At 47.4% G+C, this 20,677-nt stretch overlaps 1 protein-coding gene across 2 annotated transcripts in view; it reads left to right on the top strand.

Annotated features, from left to right (window-relative positions):
* CRK (CRK proto-oncogene, adaptor protein) overlaps positions 1-20,347 on the top strand; it is a 34,842-nt gene extending 14,495 nt beyond the window's left edge. Inside the window, exons 2-3 of one of the 2 annotated variants that reach the window (XM_008009805.3) lie at positions 3,817-4,182; positions 17,421-20,347. In XM_008009805.3, the coding sequence (XP_008007996.1) occupies positions 3,817-4,182; positions 17,421-17,428 (374 nt within the window). In that variant the 3' untranslated portion in view covers positions 17,429-20,347. Of the gene's footprint in view, positions 1-3,816; positions 4,353-17,420 lie in introns of both variants that reach the window. The other variant, XM_008009804.3, reaches the window with a different exon arrangement.
* Positions 20,348-20,677: the final 330 nt, after the last annotated feature.

The raw sequence follows: 20,677 nt of genomic DNA, 5'->3' as shown, positions 1-20,677 counted from the left end.
GTAATCCCAGCACTTGGGGAGGCAGAGGCAGGTGGATCTCTGGAGCTCAGGAGTTCAAGACCAGCCTGGGCAACATGGTGAAACCCTATGTCTACAAAAAATACAAAAATTAACTCGGCGTGGTAATGCATACCTGTAGTCCCAGTGGCTCCAGAGGCTGAGGTGAAAGAATGGCTTGAGCCCAGGAAGTGGAGATTTCAGTGAGCCAAGATCATGCCACTGCACTCCAGCCTGGGTGACAGAGCCAGACCCTATCTCAGAAAACAAAAAACCGCAGCCTGGGCAGTGAAGCAAGACACTGTCTCTATTAAAAAATTTGAAAATCGGCCGGGCGTGGTGGCTCAAGCCTGTAATCCCAGCACTTTGGGAGGCCGAGACGGGCGGATCACAAGGTCAGGAGATTGAGACCATCCTGGCTAACATGGTGAAACCCTGTCTCCACTAAAAAAATACAAAAAACTTGCCGGGCGCAGTGGCGGGCGCCTGTAGTCCCAGCTACTCGGGAGGCTGAGGCCGGAGAATGGCATAAACCCGGGGAGCGGAGCTTGCAGTGATCCGAGATCCGGCCACTGCACTCCAACCTGGGCGACAGAGCGAGACTCCGTCTCAAAAAAAAAAAAAAAAAAAATTGAAAATCAGCTGGGTGAAGGGCCGGGCACAGTGGCTCACGCCTTTGGGAGGCCTAGGTGGATGGATCACGAGGTCAGGAGTTGCAGACCAGCCTGGCCAAGATGGCGAAACCCCGTCTCTACTAAAAATACAAAATACAAAAATTAGCCAGGTGTGGTGGCGTGGGCCTATAGTCCCAGCTACTTGGGAGGCTGAGGCAGGAGAGTTGCTTGAATCCGGGAGGCTGAAGTTGCAGTGAGCCAAGATTGTGCCACTGCACTCCAACCTGGGCGACAGTGTGACTCCGTCTCAAAAAAAAAAAAAAAAAAAAGTCATCTGGGTGCAATGCCATCTGCACCTTTAGTTACAGCTACTTAGAAGGCTGAGGTGGGAGAATGTCTTGAGCCCAGGAGTTTAAGACTGTGGTGAGCTATGATCACACCACTGCACTCCAGCTTGGACAACAGAGGTAGACCCTGTCTCTAAAAAGAAATAACAAAAACATATACTCAGGAGACTAAGGTGAGAGGATCGCTGGGCCCAGGAGTTTGAGACCAGCCTGGGCCACATAGCGGGGAGACTCCTATTTCAAAAAACAAAGCCCGGGCCGGGCATGGTGGCTCAGACCTGTAATGCTAGCACTTTGGGAGGCCAAGGCAGATGGATCACTTGAGCTTAGGAATTCGAGACTGGCTTGGGCAACGTGGCGAAATCCCCTCTCTACAAAAAATGCGTTGTGTGTGGTGATGCGTGCTTGTCGTCCCAGCCACTCCGGAGGCTGAGGTAAGAGGATGGCTTCAGCCCGGGAGGTAGAGGTTGTAGTGAGCTAAGATCACGCCACAGCACTCCCGCCTGGGTGACAGAGCCAGACCACCCGGTCGCAAGACAATCGCAAAGCCAAAAACTCACAAAACTCATTTTGATTTTTTTTTTTTTGAGACAAAGTCTTGCTCTGTTGCCCAGGCCAGAATGCAGTGGCATGATCACGACTCACTGGAGCCTTGACCTGGTCTCAGGCGATTCTCTCACCTCAGCTTCTCGAGTAGCTGGGACTAACAGGCATGCACCACCTTGCCTGGCTAATATTTTCTTATTTTTTTAAGAGATGGGATCTCACTTTATTGCCCAGGCTAGTCTTGAACTACTGGTCTCAAGCAGTCCTCCTGCCTTGGCCTCCCAAAGTGCTGGGATTACAGACGGAAACCACTGTGCCCATTTTTTTTTTTTTTCACACTTACTTAGTTTTTCTTCTTTTAAGAGTTAATGTCTTGCTGTGTCATCCAGGCTGGAGTGCCTTGGCACGATCATGGCTCACTGTACTCACAAACTCCTGGGCTCAAGCGATCTGTCACCTTAGCTTCCCGAGTAACTACAACTGCAGGCGTGCACCACTAGGCCCGGCTAAGGTTTTTTTTTTTTTTTTTTTTGAGACGGAGTCTAGTTCTTTCACCCAGACTGGAGTGCAGTGGCACGATCTCGGATCACTGTAAGCTCCGCCTCCCGGATTCACGCCATTCTCCTGCCTCAGCCTCCCGTGTAGCTGGGACTACAGGCACCCGCCACCGCGCCCGGCTAATTTTTTGTATTTTTAGTAGAGATGGGGTTTCACCGTGTTAGCCAGGATGGTCTCTATCTCCAGACCTCGTGATCCGCCTGCCTTGGCCTCCCAGAGTGCTGGGATTATAGGCTTGGGCCACTGTGCTCAGCCAACCCAGCTAATTTTTAATAATTTTTGTAGTGATGAAGTCTTGGCTGTGTTGAAAGTCTTCGCTGTGTGAAGTCTTCGCTGGTCTGAAAATCCTGGATTCAAGCGATCCTCCCACCTCAGCCTCCTAAAGTTCTAGGATTAAGGTGTGAGGCGCCAGGTCCAACAAAATTCATTTTCTTTTATTTTTGTTTGACACAGAGTCTTGCTTCATTGTCCAGGCTGGAGTGCATTGGCATGATCATGGCTCACTGTAACCTTGACCTCCCAGGCTCAAGCCATCCTCCTACCTGAGCGTCCCGAGTAGCTGGGACTACAGAAGTGTGCCACCGTGCCCAGCTAATTTTTAAAATTTTTTGCAGTGACAACTATGTTGCCAGGCTGGTCTTGAACTCCTGAGCTCCGGGGATCCACCTGCCTCAGCTTCCCTAAGTGCTTGAGCCTGGGAGGTCAAGGCTGCAGTGAGCTGTGATCATGCCACTGCACTCCAGCTTGAGCGGCACAGTGAGACTGTCTCAACAACAACAAAAACCACAACAGTAAAGAGACAGTTTTTCTTATTCAGAATTATACATTCTAGATGTGGAGGGGAAATATATATGAGCTCAGTGTAGACACTAAGCTCTCTCCACCCTCTGGAACATCAGCAGGGACCCATGGAAAATGAGAGCTTGCTACATTTCCTGAGATTGAAAAATAGATGCAGTCCGGGCATAGTGGCTCACGCCTGTAGTCTCAGCACTTTGGAAGGCTCAGGTGGATGGATTACCTGAGATCAGGAGTTTGAGACCAGCCTGGCCAACATGGTGAAACCCCATCTCTATAAAAATACAAAAAAAAAAAGAAAAAGCTGGGCGTGGTGATGGGAGTCTGGAATCCCAGCTGTTCAGGAGGCTGAGACAGGAGCTTCGCTTGAACCTGGGAGACGGAGGTTGCAGTGAGCCGAGATCGCGCCCCTGCACTCCATCCTAGGCGACAGAGTGAGACTTGGTCTCAGAAAAAGATGCAACAGAACCTTGAGGCGTACACTGCTCTGTAAATAGGGCAGCGACAGAACGTGTTTGGAGGATGCACTGAAAGCCCCTCTGTCTTTGATTCAAATACGAGAGCGCGTCCTGACCAGCCTAGTCTCTTGGCCTTCTGATCCTTCCTTGGGGCCCTAGTGATGGGCATCTTTCTTCCCAGGGGATAGTTCAGCTTCCAAATGTGATGTCGGTATGCTGTGAAGAGAAGGGTTATTTTTTCTAGAGTTTTTTTTTCTGGTTAAATCTTGACTAAATGTATATGGGGCGTGAAATCTCCATTTCGGCCAGGCACAGTGGTGGCCTCCTGTAGCCCCAGCTACTCAGGAGTTTGTGGCGAGAGGATCACTTGAACCCTGGAGGTCAAGACCAGCCTGGGTAACACAGTGAGATCCTAATTCAAAAAAAAATAAAGTAAAATCTGTATTTCATTTCCAGTATAGTACATCATTAAATAACAGCCTGCTCTATTTTTTCCAGGGGTGAGCCCCTCCAGACTCCGAATAGGAGACCAAGAGTTTGATTCATTGCCTGCTTTACTGGAATTCTACAAAATACACTATTTGGACACTACAACGTTGATAGAACCGGTTTCCAGATCCAGGCAGGGTAGTGGAGTGATTCTCAGGCAGGAGGAGGCGGAGTATGTGCGAGCCCTCTTTGACTTTAATGGGAATGATGAGGAAGATCTTCCCTTTAAGAAAGGAGACATCTTGAGAATCCGGGACAAGCCTGAAGAGCAGTGGTGGAATGCGGAGGACAGCGAAGGCAAGAGAGGGATGATTCCAGTCCCTTACGTCGAGAAGTATAGACCTGCCTCCGCCTCAGTATCGGCTCTGATTGGAGGTAACCAGGAGGGTTCCCACCCACAGCCACTGGGTGGGCCGGAGCCTGGGCCCTATGCCCAACCCAGCGTCAACACTCCGCTCCCTAACCTCCAGAATGGGCCCATATATGCCAGGGTTATCCAGAAGCGAGTCCCCAATGCCTACGACAAGACAGCCTTGGCTTTGGAGGTACATAACGTGCACAATGTAGAAAGAAGAGATCTGCTGCAGGGTCTCCTCTCGGTCCTCTTAGAGCTTTGTAGCAATGCTGACTACAGCAGCATTGGGATGTTGTAGATGGCAAAGCTGCTAAGCACTGATTTTGGCATTTCATGTTGGGTTTTCTCTTTTTCATAGAAAACCTGTTTGGGAATGAGTAAGCTTAAAACTGTGTAACTGAATGTTCTTAATTGATCTACTAAACACACTTGGACTGCTTTAATAACACCACCTGAATTCACAGGAATTCACCTCAAATGTTTTTCCTCATCCACATCCTCATCTGTTTCTTGCTTTCTGTTTGTCGTTGTCTAAAAGAAGGTGGGTTCAGATGGATTTGAGCGTACTAAGTGGTCTCTATCAAAGCACTTAAATGGAATTTTCCCACAGAAACTTGTTTTTGCTTCAGGGGACGTGAAGTTCCTTACCACTAATTGTGTTCATTGAGTAAGAATCCAAGAGGAAGCAGGCATAGTAGAGGTGTGAAGAGACTCACACCCAGAAGTCCTCATTCTGAGGAGTGGCAGGTGCGGGTCTTTCTAAATCATTTAAGAAGCCAGTTCTTCCTCAGGAATTAATTTTTGCCTTAACTGGTGAAATACCTTCGGTAGCCCACTTCCTTCTGGCCAGCCATTACATGGTGTTAATTCCTTTATTCCTCTCTTTCTCAGTCACTCCTTTATCTCCTTCCTTTCTTCTTCCTTCCTTCCTCTCTCCGTTCCTTTCTTTTCAGAAGAGCTGATGGTTCAGTGTAAAAGCTAGTACAGACTGGGCACAGTGGCTCACACTTGTAATCCTAGTGCTCTGGGAGGCTGAGGCAGGAGGACCACTTGATACCAGGTGTTCAAGACCAGTCTGGGAAACGTAGTGAGACCTCAGCTTTTTAAACAAAAAGTGGGAAAAAACAAAAAACAAAAAACGGCCAGGCATGGTGGCATGCACCTGCAGTCCTGGCTTGAATCAGAAATGGAATGTGTGTTGTCAGGGTTATCACTGCCTCTTGTTCTCATTCTTTGTTTGGAGGAAAATAGATTTCTACCCTCAGGTCTTCCTGTGAGGTGAGATGAGATGACGGTAACATCTGGCATGGTGCTGTGTGTATGATGGATCTGACTCTTTTTTATTTTCTTGTTTTTTCCTCTCTTTTTTTTTTTATTTTTGTCTGGCCTTACTGAGTCACTAGGTGTAACTCTTGATATTTATTCCAGACTTTGTTAGCACTGGGTTGAAGTAAGTATGAAAACATGGATCAAACGCCGGGCGTGTTGGCTCATACCTGTAATCCCAGCACCTTATGAGGCTGAGGTGGACAGATCAGTTGAGCTCAGGAGTTGGAGACCGGCCTAGGCAGCATGGCAAAATGCCATCTCTACAAAAAATTAGCCAGGCATGGTGGCACATGCCTGTGTCCCAGCTACTCGGGAGGCTGAGGAGAGAGGATCACCTGAGCCTGAAAGGTCGTGGTTACTGTGAGCTGAGATCATGACACTGCCCTCCAGCCTGGGTGACAGAGTGAGACTCTGTCTCAAAAAAAGAAAAACCATGGAACAAGCCAGCTGATCCAGGAGAAACCAGTTATCACATGAATTTTGCTTCTATTTGCATTTCCTTTCTCAAAGAGATTTAATCATGCCTGCCTTAATTAGAGGCTTTACTGCTCAAAAAAATGGTTGAGCTTTTCTACCTGCTGTGAAACACAAATCTTATAAAGATTTGAGTAGAAAACTGGTTTATGATTTTAGTAAGTTTTTCTTTTTGATTTGGGTATTGGGTTTTTTTGGATTTTTTTTTTTTTTCTCTTTGAGACGAAATCTCGCTCCATCGTGTGGGCTGGAGTACAGTGGCACGATCTCGGCTCAGTGCAACCTCTGCTTCCCAGGCTCAAGCGATTCCCCTGCCTCAGTCTCCTGAGTAGCTGGGATTACAAGCACACACCACCATGCCCGACTAATTTTTGTAGTTTTAGTAGAGACAGGATTTCACCATGTTGGCCAGGCTGGTCTTGAACTCCTGACCTCAGGTGATTCAACCACCTTGGCCTCCCAAAGTGGTGGGATTACAGGTGTGAGCTGTTGTGCCTGGCCAATTTTTAGAAATGTCTTTATGTTGAGCTAAAATGTATGTACTGTGTGTGATCACTGCTTATCAAGGGGATGGGGAGCTTAGCTTCAGGCATTATCAGTTGAGCCAGAGATCTTTTGTGACTCACACCAGAGCCAGGGTAAGGCCTGTCTCCCTTTTCCACCTATGCCAGTTTCAGTCCGTCGCTGATGCATGTGAATAGTTACGGCAGAATCGTTCTCATTTGTTTCCATCAATTTGAAAGACTGTTGATGGGCCCTAGATATACTACCTGTTACTTAGATCAGGGGTCTGCAAACCTTTTCTGTGAAGGTTTTTGAGGGCCTTAAATTCTGTGTCCCAACTCTGCCATTGTACCAAGGAAGAAATCATAGATAAAACAACAAATGAGCTTGCTATGTTCCAATAAAGCTACAAAAACAACAGGCGGATGTTTGGCCAGGTGCTGTGACTTACGCCTGTAATTCTAGCACTTTCAGAGGCTGAGGTGGGAGGCTTGCTTGAGTCCAGGTGTTTGTAATCAGTCTGGGCAACATGGTGAGACCCAGTCTCCACAAAAAATTTTTTAAAAATTAGGTGATCTAAAAACAAGAAACAAAAACAAAACATACATGCCAGGCGCGGTGGCTCACGCCTGTAATCCTAGCACTTTGGGAGGCTGAGGCGGGTGGATCACCTGAGATCAGGAGTTTAAGACCAGCCTGACTGATACGATGAAACCCTGTCTCTACTAAATATACAAAAATTAGCGGGGCATGGTGGTGGGCATCTGTAATCCCAGCTACTCGGGAGGCTAAGACAGGAGAATAACTTGAGCCCGGGAGGCAGAGATTGCAGTGAGCCGAGATGGTGCCGTAGCACTTCAGCCTGGGCAACAAGAGCAAAACTCCATCTCAAAAAAAAAAAAAAAGCCAGGCATGGTGATGTGCACCTGGGGTCTCAGCTGCTTGGGAGGCTGAGGTAGGAAAATTGCTTGAGCCCAGGAGGTTGGAAGACAAGGCCCCTGTGCTGCCTCTCTCTACTTGCTTTTCCATGGTGTTGTGTGTATGAATTTGTGTGTGCGTCCTGCCCTGAGCTCACTGAAAGCAAGTCTGGATCAAAGGAATGTTTGCAGTCATTGGTGTGCTTCTGGTTGGTAGTAGGGACCTAGAAAAGCGGTCACCTGGGTTTGCACCAGCAAAGAAAATCAGAGTTCTGTGATGTCCCCTGGATAGTGAATTCCAAAAATGAATACCATTTGGGTTCTGATTTTATTCTTGTTATCTCTGGAACTCACTGATCAGCTGGGTAATCTTTTGTTCCTGGACTAATTCTAGATGTGACTGCACCAGGATCACGATTAGCCTTGAAAACTACATAGAATTAGGGAATGACCAGTGTTCATTACGTTCCTTGGGAGCAAAGAAACTGGAGTAACCACGTTGAGTCTTCTTTACCAGTGACTCCATGATACAGCGGGAGTTGCTTCCTCAAAAAGGAAAGACAGAATGATGCTTGTTATATTTTAGTCAACTTTTCTAGGTGTTTTGTGGATTGTGGTTCTTTAGGATATAGCCTTAAGTCCACCATTCTACTTGATAGCAAAATCTATGTTTAAATACCTCAATGTTACATTCTTTGTTCTTTCTTTTCTTTTCTTTTTTTTTTTGAGACAGAGTCTCGCTCTGTTGCCCAGACTGGAGTGCAGTGGCACGATCTCAGCTCACTGCAAGCTCCACCTCCCAGGTTCATGCCATTCTCCTGCCTCAGCCTCCCCAGTAACTGGGACTACAGGCGCCTGCCACCACACCCAGCTAATTTTTTTTGTATTTTTAGTAGAGACAGGGTTTCACTGTGTTAGCCAGGATGGTCTCAATCTCCTGACCTTGTGGTCCGCCCACCTTGGCCTCTCAAAGTGCTGGGATTACAGGCGTGAGCCACCGTGCCTGGCCTTCTAAGGGATAGATGAGTAGGGATTTGTATGAGGCAAGATGTTATTGGGGAAAGGAATTATGTGTAAATTAGACCTTTGGACCATATCAGAACTATTTTTAATGTATAGATTCTCTGTTTTTTTTTTTTTTTTTTTGAGACAGAGTCTCACTCTGTCGCCTAGGCTGGAGTACAGTTGCACAGTCTCGGCTAACTGCAATCTCCGCCTCCCGGGTTCACGCCATTCTCCTGCCTCAGCCTCCCAAGTAGCTGGGATTACAGGAGATCGCTACCACGCCTGGCTAATTTTTTGTATTTTTAGTAGAGACGGGGTTTTACCATGTTAGCCAGGATGGTATCCATCTCCTGACCTCGTGATCTGCCCATCTCGGCCTCCCAAAGTGTTGAGATTACAGGCGTGAGCCACCACGCCCGGCCCTTTTTTTTTTTTTAGATGGAGGCTCCCTCTTGTCACCCAGGCTGGAGTGCAGTGGCTCAATCTTGGGTCACTGCAACCTCCACTCCCAGGTTCAAGCAATTCTCCTGCCTCAGCCTCCCGAGTAGCTGGGATTACAGGTGCACGCCACCGCGTCCGTCTAATTTTTTTTTTTTTTTGAGACGGAGCCTCGCTCTGTCGCCCAGGCTGGAGTGCAGTGGCTGAATCTCAGCTCACTGGAAGCTCTGCCTCCCAGGTTTACGCCATTCTACTGCCTCAGCCTCCCAAGTAGCTGGGACTACAGGCGCCCGCCACCTCACCCGGCTAGTTGTTTGTATTTTTTAGTAGAGACGGGGTTTCACCGTGTTAGCCAGGATGGTCTCAATCTCCTGACCTTGTGATCCACCCGTTTCGGCCTCCCAAAGTGCTGGGATTACAGGCTTGAGCCACCGCACCCGGCCATAATTTTTTTGTATTTTTAGTAGAGATAGGGTTTCATCATGTTGGCCAGGCTGGTCTCCAACTCCTGACCTCGGGTGAGCTGCCCACGTCGGCCTTCCAAAGTGCTGGGATTACGGGTGTGAGCCACCGTGTTCGGCCAGATTCTCTTGGTTCTATCCTACAGAGGACAACCACATCAAAATCCAAATTTTTTTTACACCAGGTATGGTGGCATGTGCTGTAGTCCCAGCTACTTGGGAGACTGAGGGCAGAGGAACCCTTGAGCCCAGAGTTTTTTTTTCTTTTTGAGACAGTGTATTGCTCTGTCACCCAGGCTGGAGAGCAGTGGCACAATTCTGGCTCACTGCAAACTCCGTCTCCCGGATCCTTGTGCCTCAGGCTCCTGAGAACCTGGGATTATAGGTACCCACCACCATGCTCGGCTAATTTTTATATTTTTAGTGGCGACCAGGTTTCACCATACTGGACAGGCTGATCTGCAACTCCTGACCTCAAGTTATTCGCCCAACTCGGCCTCCCAAAGTACTGGGATTACAGGCATGAGCTACCTTGCCCTGCTGAGCCCAGGAGTTTGAGGCTTTGCCCAGCAACGCAGTGAAACTCTGTCTCTCTTTAAAAAAAAAAAAAAAAAAAAAAAAAAAAAAAGAGGCCAAACGCAGTGGCTCACCTATAATCCCAGTGCTTTGGGAGGCCAAGCAGGAGGAGGATTGCTTGAAGCCAAGAGTTCAAGATCAGCTTAGGCTCCAAAGCAAGACCCCATTTCTACAAAATTAAAAGTACAAAATTAGCCAGGTACAATGGCACGTGCCTGTAGTCCCAAGTACTTGGGAGGCTGAGATAGGGGGACCACAAGCCCAGGAGTTTGGGGCTACAGTGAGCTACACAACTGGGCACCCTAGCTTAGAGCAAAGCCTGATCTCAAAAAAAAAGAAAGAAAAAAAAAACCAAAAAGAAAAATCTTTTCTTTACAGTTGATTAGGTTCTTGGCAGAGATGTTCAAATATAGGGGGATGAGATAATGGCTATGCCATAACTGAAATGAATCTTTTTTTGTTTTGTTTTTGTTTTTTGAGAAAGAGTTTTGCACTTGTTGCCCAGGCTGGAGTGTAAAGGCACTGGGTTCAAGTGATTCTCCTGCCTCAGCCTCCCGAGTAGCTGGGATTATGGGCGTGTGCCCCCACACCTGGCTAATTTTGTATTTTTCACAGAGATGGGATTTGAAAATGTTGATCATGCTGGTCTTGAATTCCTGACCTCAGGAGTTCACCCACCTCGACCTCCCAAAGTGCTGGGATTACAGGTGTGAACCACTGCACCTGGCCTGATTCTGATTTTTAAATGGATAAAGAATAAAATTTGTAAGCAACCAACTGGGCTAATTAACCTGACCAAAATGGCCTTGAAGTAAAAATACCTCAAGGAAGACCTTACTAAAATTAAATAACCCTTTGTGTTTTTTGGGGCCTTTCTCCTGAAATGTTGAAAGCACACGAAAATTCTCCTGAGGTCCCAAAGGCACTATGGCGATATTTAGAGACCAGGGCTTCCTGTGGTGCCAGACGCTGCCTTAGGCTTTTTTTTTTTTTCTTTGAGACGGAGTCTCGCTCTGTTGCCCAGGCTGGAGTGCAGTGGCACGATCTCGGCTCACTGCAAGCTCCGCCTCCCGGGTTCGTGTCATTCTCCTGCCTCAGCCTCCTGAGTAGCTGGGACTGCAGATGCCCGCCACCGCGTCCGGCTAATTTTTTGTATTTTTAGTAGAGACAGGGTTTCACCGTGGTCTCGATCTCCTGACCTCGTGATCCACCCGCCTCGGCCTCCCAAAGTGCTGGGATTACAGACGTGAGCCACCGTGCCCGGCCTGCCTTAGGTCTTTAACAGTTTGGAGGAAGGGGTGGCTGCCGACTCTGGCTGGAGGAGGGCAGAGGAAGAATGCTGGAAGGAGTTGGGTATTCTAAGAACCACCATGGTGAAACCCCATCTCTACTAAAAATGCAAAAATTAGCTGGGCATGGTGAGGCGCCTGTAGTCCCAGCTTACTCAGGAGGCTGAGGCAGGAGAATCACTTGAATCCTGGAGGTGGAGCCAACATAGTGCCACTGCACTCCATCCTGGGCGACAGGAGCAAAAACTCCGTTACAAAAAAAAAGCCTGAAAGAAAAGATCTGGAGCCGGGCGCGGTGGCTCACACCTGTAATCCCAGCACTTTGGGAGGCCGGGGCGGGCGGATCACGAGGTCAGGAGATCGAGACCATCCTGGCTAACACGGTGAAACCATGTCTCTACTAAAAATACAAAAAATTAGCCAGGCGTGGTGGCGGGTACCTGTAGTTCCAGCTACTCGGGAGGCTGAGGCAGGAGAATGGCGTGAACCTGGGAGGCGGAGCTTGCCGTGAGCGGAGATTGCGCCACTGCACTCCAGCCTAGGCGACAGAGCCAGACTAGGTCTCAGAAAAAAAAAAAAGAGAGAGAAAAGAAAAGATCTGAAGGCACATCAGCAGGCTTTGCCCCACATTTTGAGAAATTGGTATCGTTCTGTGTTAACAGCAAGGGGTGGGACTGGTCCACTTTTGAACCTACCCTTCACTTCTTAGAGCTGTGTGGGATGTGATTTGAGACCACACTTTGAATGCTTAAGAATAAAGACAACATACGCTGGGCGTGGTGGCTCACACCTGTAATCCTAGCACTTTGGGAGGCTGAGGTGGGTGGATTACGAGGTCAGGAGTTCAAGACCAGCCTGCTTAGCATGGTGAAACCCCGTCTCTACTAAAAATACAAAAAAAAAAAAAAAATTAGCTGGGCATGATGGCGCGTGCTTGTCGTACCAGCTACTTGGGAGGCTGAGGCAGGAGAATTGCTTGAACCCGGCAGGTGAAGTTTGCAGTGAGCCAAGATTGCACCACTGCACTCCAGCCTGGGTGACTGAGTGAGAGTCTGTCTCAGAAAAAGAATGAAGACAATATAACATTGAGGTAGGTATGTATGTATGTATGTATGTATGTATGTATTTATATATTTATTTTGAGACGGAATTTCGCTCTTGTTGCCCAGGCTGGAGTGCAATGGCACGATCTCGGCTCACCGCAGCCTCCGCCTCCCAGGTTCAAGCGATCCTCCTGCCTCAGCCTCACGAGTAGTTGGGATTAGAGGCATGTGCCACCACGCCTGGCTAATGTTGTATTTTTAGTAGAGACGGGGTTTCTCCATGTTGGTCAGGCTGGTCTCAAACTCCCGACCTCAGGTGATCCGCCCACCTTGGCCTTCAAAAGTGCTGGGATTACAGGCGTGAGCCACCGCGCCCGGTCAACACTGAGGTATTTAAACAAATTTTGCTTTCAAATAGAATAGTGTACTTAAGGTACCTAAAGAGCCACCTTCCGCAAAATCTCAGGGATCCAGTTTGATGAGTTTACATCCACGTGCGCCTGTGTGACAGCCATCCAGGCAAAAGAACGTTCCCAGTGCTCCAGACGCTCCCTCATGGCCCCGTGTTTTCTTTTTGAGACGGAGTCTTACTCTGTCGCCCAAGCTGGAGTGCAATGGCGTGATCTTGGCTCACTGCAACCTCTGCCTCCTGGGTTCCAGCGATTCTCCTGCCTCAGCCTCCCTAGTAGCTGGGATTACAGGCATGAGCCATCATGCCTGGCCAATTTTTGTATTTTTAGTAGAGATAGAGTTTCACCATGTTGGCTAGGCTGGTCTCGAACTCCTGTCCTCAAGTGATGTGCCTGCGTCGGCCTCCGAAAGTGTTGGGATTACAGGTATGAGCCACCGTGCCTGGTCTCCTGTGTTTGTTTCCAATATGAGTAAAATAACGGATTCAGATATAGCAGATATTGGGGATGTTAGTGGAGAAGATGGGCCTTAAGTTAACAGACCATATTCTTTTTTTTTTTCTTTTGGGATGGAGTCTCGCTCTGTCGCCCAGGCTGGAGTGCAGTGGTGGGATCTCGGCTCACTGCAAGCTCCACTTCCCGGGTTCACGCCATTCTGCTACCTCAGCCACCCGAGTAGCTGAGACTACAGGTGCCCACCACCACGCCTGGCTAATTTTTTTGTATTTTTAGTAGAGATGGAGTTTCACTGTTAACCAGGATGGTCTCAATCTCCTGACCTCGCGATCCGCCCACCTCAGCCTCCCAAAGTGCTGGGATTACAGGCGTGAGCCACCGCGCCCAGCCAAGATGCTTCTCTTTTTTTTGGAGACAGAATCTTGCTCTCTCCACCGGGGTGGGGTGCAGTGGTGCACTCAGCTCACTACAGCCTCAAACTCCCAGGCTTAAGTGGTCCTCCTGCCTCAGTCTCCTGAGTAACTGGAACTACAGTTGCACACCATGATGCCTTACTAATTTTTTCTTTTTATCCAAGAGACACAGTCTTGCTATTGTTGCCTAGCCTGGCTGGGCTGGGGCATGTCAGAACCCTTTTTTTTTTTAAGAGAGTTTTGCTGTGTCGCCCAGGCTGGAGTGCAGTGGTACTATCTTAGCTCACTGCAATCTCTACCTCCCGGGCTCAAGCAGTCCTCCCACGTCAGCCTCTTGAGTAGCTGGGACTACAGGCGCACACCACTATGCCTGGCTCATTTATTTATTTATTTTATTTTTTGAGACAGAGTGTAGCTCTGTTGTCCAGGCTGGAGTGCAGTGACACAGTCTCAGCTCACTGCAACCTCTGCTTCCTGGGTTCAAGCTGTTCTCTGCCTCAGCCTCCCAAGGAGTTGGGATTATAGGCGCACGCCACCATGTCTGGCTAATTTTTGTATTTTAGTAGAGATGGTGTTTCACCAATTTGGCCAGGCTGGTCTTGAACTCCTGACCTCGTGATTCACCCACCTCGACCTCCCAAAGTGCTGGGATTACAGGCGTGAGCCACCGCACCCAGTCAATTTTTAAATTTTTTGTAGAAACGAGGTTTCACTATAGTGCACAGGCTGGTCTTGAACTCCTGAGCTCAAGTGATCCTCCTACCTTGGCCTCCCAAAGTGCTGGGATTACAGACGTGAGCCACAGCGCCCGGCCCAGATGTGAGAAACTTTGAATTCTAAAGTTTCTGGCAGGCCAGGTGCGGTGAGAGCCCTGGTGGTAGCAGCCTGTGAGGATTGTTATCTGTGTGTAAGGATAGGCTACCATCATCCCTTCCTCTCCTTCACACGTGTGCTCAGCCTTCATCTTCATGACGCAGGCAGATTTAGCTGCTTGGTTTTTTCTGTTTTTGCAGAAGGGTCTTGTTGCCCAGGCTAGAGGGCAGCCTCGACCTCCCAGGAGGCTCAAGTGACCTACCTCAGCCTCCCAAGTAACTGGGACCACAGGCGCACACCAGCACGCTTGGCTTTTTAACATTTTTGTAGAGACAAGGTCTCACTCTTTTGCCAGGGCTGCTCTCAAAATCCTGGGCTCAAGCCATCCCCCCATCTCAGCTTCCCACAGTGCTGGGATTACAGGCATGAGCCACCGCACCCAGCCCACTGCTGTTTTTTTTCAACCTCTATCTTATGTGTTTCTCTATCCCCTTCTTTCTGTCCCTCATTTTCTCAGCATCCTGTGACCCATACAATGACTTGAGGCCTCTGATTTTTAGAGAGGTCTTTAGGAGGCAGCAGAGGGGCCAGCAGGCCAGCTGTTCATCTGTAAGTGAGGCCCTGTGGCTGGACCTCCGTGGGCTTTGGTCAGTAGATGGCCTGCGGACGTTTCTAGGGAACCCAGTACAACCCCAGGAGCATGATTTGAAAGTTCCTGATACTGTATAAAATGCATACATGATGCGGAGGCTCATGCCTGGAATTAGCTGGGCATGGTGGTGTGCACCTGTAGTCCCAGCTACTCGAGAGGCTAAGGTGGGAGGATCCCCTGAGCCCGAGAGTTACAGGCTGCAGTGAGCCATGATGGTGTCACTGCACTCCAGCCTAAGTGACAGAGTGAGACCCTGTCTCAAAAAATAAAAGATAAGAAGCATAAATGGGCTTTGGAACCGGATAGTTCTGGGCTCAAATTCCCAGCTCTGTCACTAACTCTGCTGCCTCTGTGGCAGGTGTATCATGCCATTTCTCTAAACTGCCGTCTTTGGATTTGTAAAATGAAAGCAGTTCCTGTATTGCAGGATTATTATGAGGATTGGAAAATACCTTATACTTTAGTGTAATATAAAGTTATAAAATATAAAATGCCCTCTGCTATATAATAATTCAGTAAATAGTAGTTGGTTTAATAAAACCAAATGAACAGAGTATGCTCAGAATTCAAACATTGATACTTAACGGATGGTCATAAAACTCTTTAGTCCAGTGGCATGGCGCCTGAGGCTGTGTTCACCATTCAGCACTTCGCCATGGGGTGAATCCATTCATCAGACCTCTGAAGTTTCATAGCAGGATAGAAATATATCATAGATTTCGGCTGGGTACACTGGCTCACGCCTGGAATCCCAGCACTTTGGGAGGCCAAGGTGGGCGGATCACGAGGTCAGGAGATCAAGACCATCCTGGCTAACAAAGTGAAACCCATCTTTACTAAAAATATTTTCAAAATAGCATCTGGGTGTGGTGGCGGGCACCTGTAGTCCCAGCTGCTTGGGAGGCTGAGGCAGGAGAATGGCGTGAACCTAGGAGGCGGAGCTTGCAGTGAGCTGAGATCCCGCCACTGCACTCCAGCCTGGGTGACAGAGCGAGACTCTCTCAAAAAAGAAACAAAAAAACAACTTGATATTTCATTTTGCAACAAGAGACATTTCGTAAATACATGCTGAAATACAGGGGGTTTTTTTGTTTTTGTTTTTTGAGGCAGGGTCTGGCTCTGTTGCCTAGGCTGGAATGGAGTGGTGTGATCTCAGCTCACTGCAACCTCTGCCTCCTGGGCTCAAGCAATCCTCCCACCTCAGCCTCCGGAGTAGCTGGGACTGTGAGTGGCCACCACCACACCCAGCTAATGTTTGTATTTTTTGTAGAGATGGGTTTCACCATGTTACTCAGGCTGGTCTCAAACTCCTGAGCTGAAGCAATCCATCCACCTGTGTCAGGCCCACCAAGTGCTGGGATTGCAGGCATGAGCCACTGTGCCCGACCATAGTTGGTTTTTTTGACCCCTCATTGGGTAATGATCAGGTAATAAGCAGCATTGAGGGAACAGCAAGGTCTGTCCAATGGTGGGATTGGGGGGCTGGGCAGGCAGTGGCTTGTCAAGTAGAGCTTGCTTAATGAGGTGGGGGTTTTCTGAGAGCTAATTGGATTTGGAGTTTGGACCTCTACCTGCCCATGTGGGAAAAGGCTTGCCTTGGTCAGGAGGTGATAGGAACACTTGATTTTCTAGGACCAAGTGACCTGTGCTTGCCATGATCGCTTTCTGCTGTGCAAGCAGTAATAGACCAGGACATGTGTGCAAGTGGGCTGGGGGACTGTGCTGCTGCCATACGCTAAAGACGGCAGAAGGCGGCTGGGCGCTGTGGCTCACGCCTATAATCCCAGCACTTTGGGAGGCCAAGGCGGGTGGATCACGAGGTCAGGAGTTCGAAACCAGCCTGGCCAAAATGGTGAAACTCCATCTCTACTAAAAATACAAAAATTAGCTGGGCATGGTGGCGGGAACCTGTAATCCCAGCTACTCTGGAGGCTGAGGCAGGAGAATTGCTTGAACCTGGGAGGCAGAGGTTGCATTGAGCCGAGATCGTGCCATTGCACTCCAGCCTGGGCAAGAGAGCAAGACTCCATCTCAAAAAAAAGAAAAAACAGAAAAAAAGAGGGGAGAAGGTTGCTTCTTCTCGGACAGGGTCTGCGGAGCAGGTAGAAGGCTGAGGGTAGTGAGTACAAAGAAAGGGAATACTAGCTCACTCACTGAAGTTGGGATTGCTTGTTCAGAGACACTTGAGATTTCCAGTAATTACCACTTTCCTGTTTTAATCAAAAAGTATCATTATCTGGGATCCTGTTTTACTTTCTGTATTCTCTATTTTTCTGCACAGCTAAAAACACTTCTTCCTTCTGCCTGCATTAACCACAGGAATCAGTCTGGTGGCTGGGGCTGGGGAGGCAGCAAGGGGCCATTTCTGTAACATCCCTAGAGCAATCACATGGGCAGGGTGTGCTGACCAGAGAACGGAGTTGTGCAGCCTGCATTCCTAACTGGAAATAAAGTGCTCTCCTTATTCTCCTCCTGCAGGTCGGTGAGCTGGTAAAGGTTACGAAGATTAATGTGAGTGGTCAGTGGGAAGGGGAGTGTAATGGCAAACGAGGTCACTTCCCATTCACACATGTCCGTCTGCTGGATCAACAGAATCCCGATGAGGACTTCAGCTGAGTATAGCTCAACAGTTTTGCTGACAGATGGGAACAATCTTTTTTTTTTTTCCAGCTGCCATCTATACAGTTTTCTTACAGATGTCAAAAGCAGTCTAGTTTATATAAGCATTCTGTTACCTGTGATCTTTTTTTAGACTGAACTACTCCATTCCTAGTCTTATGTACCATATTCAGGGTACAAACTGGAGGGCTCATGTGTTAGCTTCTGAAATTGGCAATTGGAGGAGGTAGTGGCCGTGCCTGTGTGTATCAGAAGGGATAGGTATCTTGCCTCCTTTCTCTCAGGCAATGCAAATCACCCTGTGGAAAACCGATGGACAGGAAGGAGTATTACACACTGCTTACCCTGATTTATTCAGTGGTTTTGTTTTCATTCTGGAACCATACTATCAAATGGCGACAGACTGTTCCCTTCCACCCCCGTGAAGTAATCATGCACTGTGTGAATAGTATCAAGCAGGACTGCTTTCATTGTATGGAGCATGACCAGCATATGACTCATTCTGACATTTCAGATCCTAAGAATTCTAAGAACACTACTAGAAGCATTTGTTCCCTCCTAGTCGATGCTTCATACTTTTTCTTGGGATTCTTTTAGCCCTTGACATTCTTGTCCCCCAAACCTGTAAGTAGGTTAATTCCTAGGATAAGTGTGTATTTTCATTCCAGGTGAGAAGCAGAATGTACCGAGCACTTTATTCAGTGCATAGCTTTAAGCCAGTGTTGGATTCACTAAGTGGACAGCCAGTCTCCCAGCTCTCTGCCTTCCCCAAAGGGTCGTAGTAGGTCACTCTTCTACAGCAGTTAACTAGAGTCCTAACTGATGGGATGCAGCAGCGCCATTTATCCTGAAGGCCAGTATCCTATTAGGAGACTCTTGGAATTCTTAGGTTCTACTCAGAGTGGAAGGACCAATCACCTCTAATATTCTGTGGAAGGTTTTGGGGCCAAATTCTGCCCTCTGCATTCTGTGCAACTTGTATAAAAGTCAAGTTAGTATTACATGAGTTTGGGGTAGGGTTAGTGCTTTGAAAAATGTTGAACTGGCCGGGCGGTGGCTCACGCCTGTAATCCCAGCACTTTGGGAGGCCGAGGTGGGTGGATCACGAGGTCAGGAGTTCGAGACCAGCCTGGCCAACGTGGTGAATCCCCATCTCTACTAAAGATACAAAAAATTAGCTGGGTGTGGTGGCGCACACCTGTAATCCCAGCTACTCGGGAGGCTGAAGCAGGAGAATTGCTTGAACCTGGGAGGTGGAGGTTGCAGTGAGCCGAGATAGCACCACTGCCCTCCAGCCTGGGTGATAGGGCGAGACTCTCTCTCAAAAAAAAAAACAAAAAAAAAACCATGTTGAACCAATCCTGAATTACTGATGTATTATTCATTTCTCATGAGGAGAGTAATGCTGTTGAAGTATATTACATTATAAACTGCCTTCACTTTTGGCTCTTTTTGTGTTCAGGTTTAGTTTACAAATCGATTTAAGTATGGAATGATTTATATGGGGTCAGGTGCTCCAAAAAATAGACTTATGAGACCAAAAATGATCTAGGCTATTTAGACTACAGCATGAGACTTCCAAGTTAGTTCCCAGTCTATAAAGGCACTTACCAGTCTGTGGTGTGGTATGACCAGTAGAAACAACTTCTAGTTTGCTTGGGACCTCATTTTGGAAAAATAATCTACCTTTCTAATTGTTCTGCATAGGTTAATATGATCAATTTGCATTCTTTGAACCTATACCAGATTGTGGTATCTGAGTGACGGGCACATTGCCTAACACACAGTGTGCACGTATTTGAGTGAATGAGGAGACTGAGAAACTGGTGACGTGGCACAGGGAAGCCAGCTGGCCCAGGATTCCATACATGACCACAAGCAGACTAATGAGTTGACGCTAATTTAATGTATTTTTACCTCACACTAAGGTCATGCTTGATAAAGACATTAAACTCAACTTGCAGAAGATTAGCACAGTGCTGTGCACAGAGTGGGTGCTCAGTAGTGTTGAATGAACAGGTTTGTAATCCTAGATGTAATTCCATCTGACTGCTTTGTTAAATTTTCAGTTAGAACATAGATACTGTAAAATCCAGATACACATTAAATCTTGTTTTCCTGAAAGTATGGCATCTAAAATATTTGTAGAAAAACCTTGTCGCAAATGACTTGAATGTTCCTATTTTCTTTTCCTTTGACTTTGATATTGGCTTGTAATGTCTCTTTTCATCATATGTAATATCAGTGGAACATGCAGCGCTACTCAAGTCCTAAGGATTCCTCAGTGATCGGTGGTCCAGAGCCGTTCCATGAACCGCTGGCCTGGATTTGGCTGTTGGGTGTGGCAGTTAATGCACCTCAAGAAATCAAAGGATGTCTTATGTCTTCCCAAAAAAAGCAAATGCTGAAATCCTATTGGCAAAGTAAACTGAAATTGGCTGCTATATTTTATATAATCATTTCTGCAAATCCCGTTTTTGGAATACTAATATTTGACATGGTTAATTCTTATTAATTTGTTGGAATTGTTTATTGTTAATAATGCAAATAGATAATTTTTAATTATCCACAAGTAACATTTCACTATTAATGGTTTGAAATAGGTGATAAGCAAACCAATTTGAAATAAAAATATAAACATGTGCCATTGTATTATAACACTACACACTTTCTTGACAGTTAAATTTTAAAAAACTGTGTTTCGTAGCATGTATTGTATGTGTTTATAGTTTACATAGCAAATAAACATATGGCCAAATGTTTGGCTTGCTGATGTTTTGGAAAAAGGAATCTTTGAATATTTTTCACAAAAGAGCTAAATATTTTTTTTTTTTTTTTTGAGACGGAGTCTCGCTCTGTTGCCCAGGCTGGAGGGCCATGGTGCGATCTCGGCTCACTGCAACCTCCACCTCCTGGGTTCACGCCATTCTCCAGCCTCATCCTCCCGAGTAGCTGAGACTGCAGGCACCCGCCACCATGCCTAGCTAATTTTTTTTGTATTTTTAGTAGAGACGGGGTTTCACTGTGTTAGCCAGGATGGTCTCAATCTCCTGACCTCATGATCCACCCGCCTCAGCCTCCCAAAGTGCTGGGATTACAGGCGAGAGCCACTGCGC

Source organism: Chlorocebus sabaeus, chromosome 16 (genome assembly GCF_047675955.1).
Source record: "Chlorocebus sabaeus isolate Y175 chromosome 16, mChlSab1.0.hap1, whole genome shotgun sequence".
Taxonomy (NCBI): Eukaryota; Metazoa; Chordata; class Mammalia; order Primates; family Cercopithecidae; genus Chlorocebus; species Chlorocebus sabaeus.
Note: the sequence above shows the minus strand (reverse complement) of the source record. Positions and strands in the feature narration are given on the sequence as shown.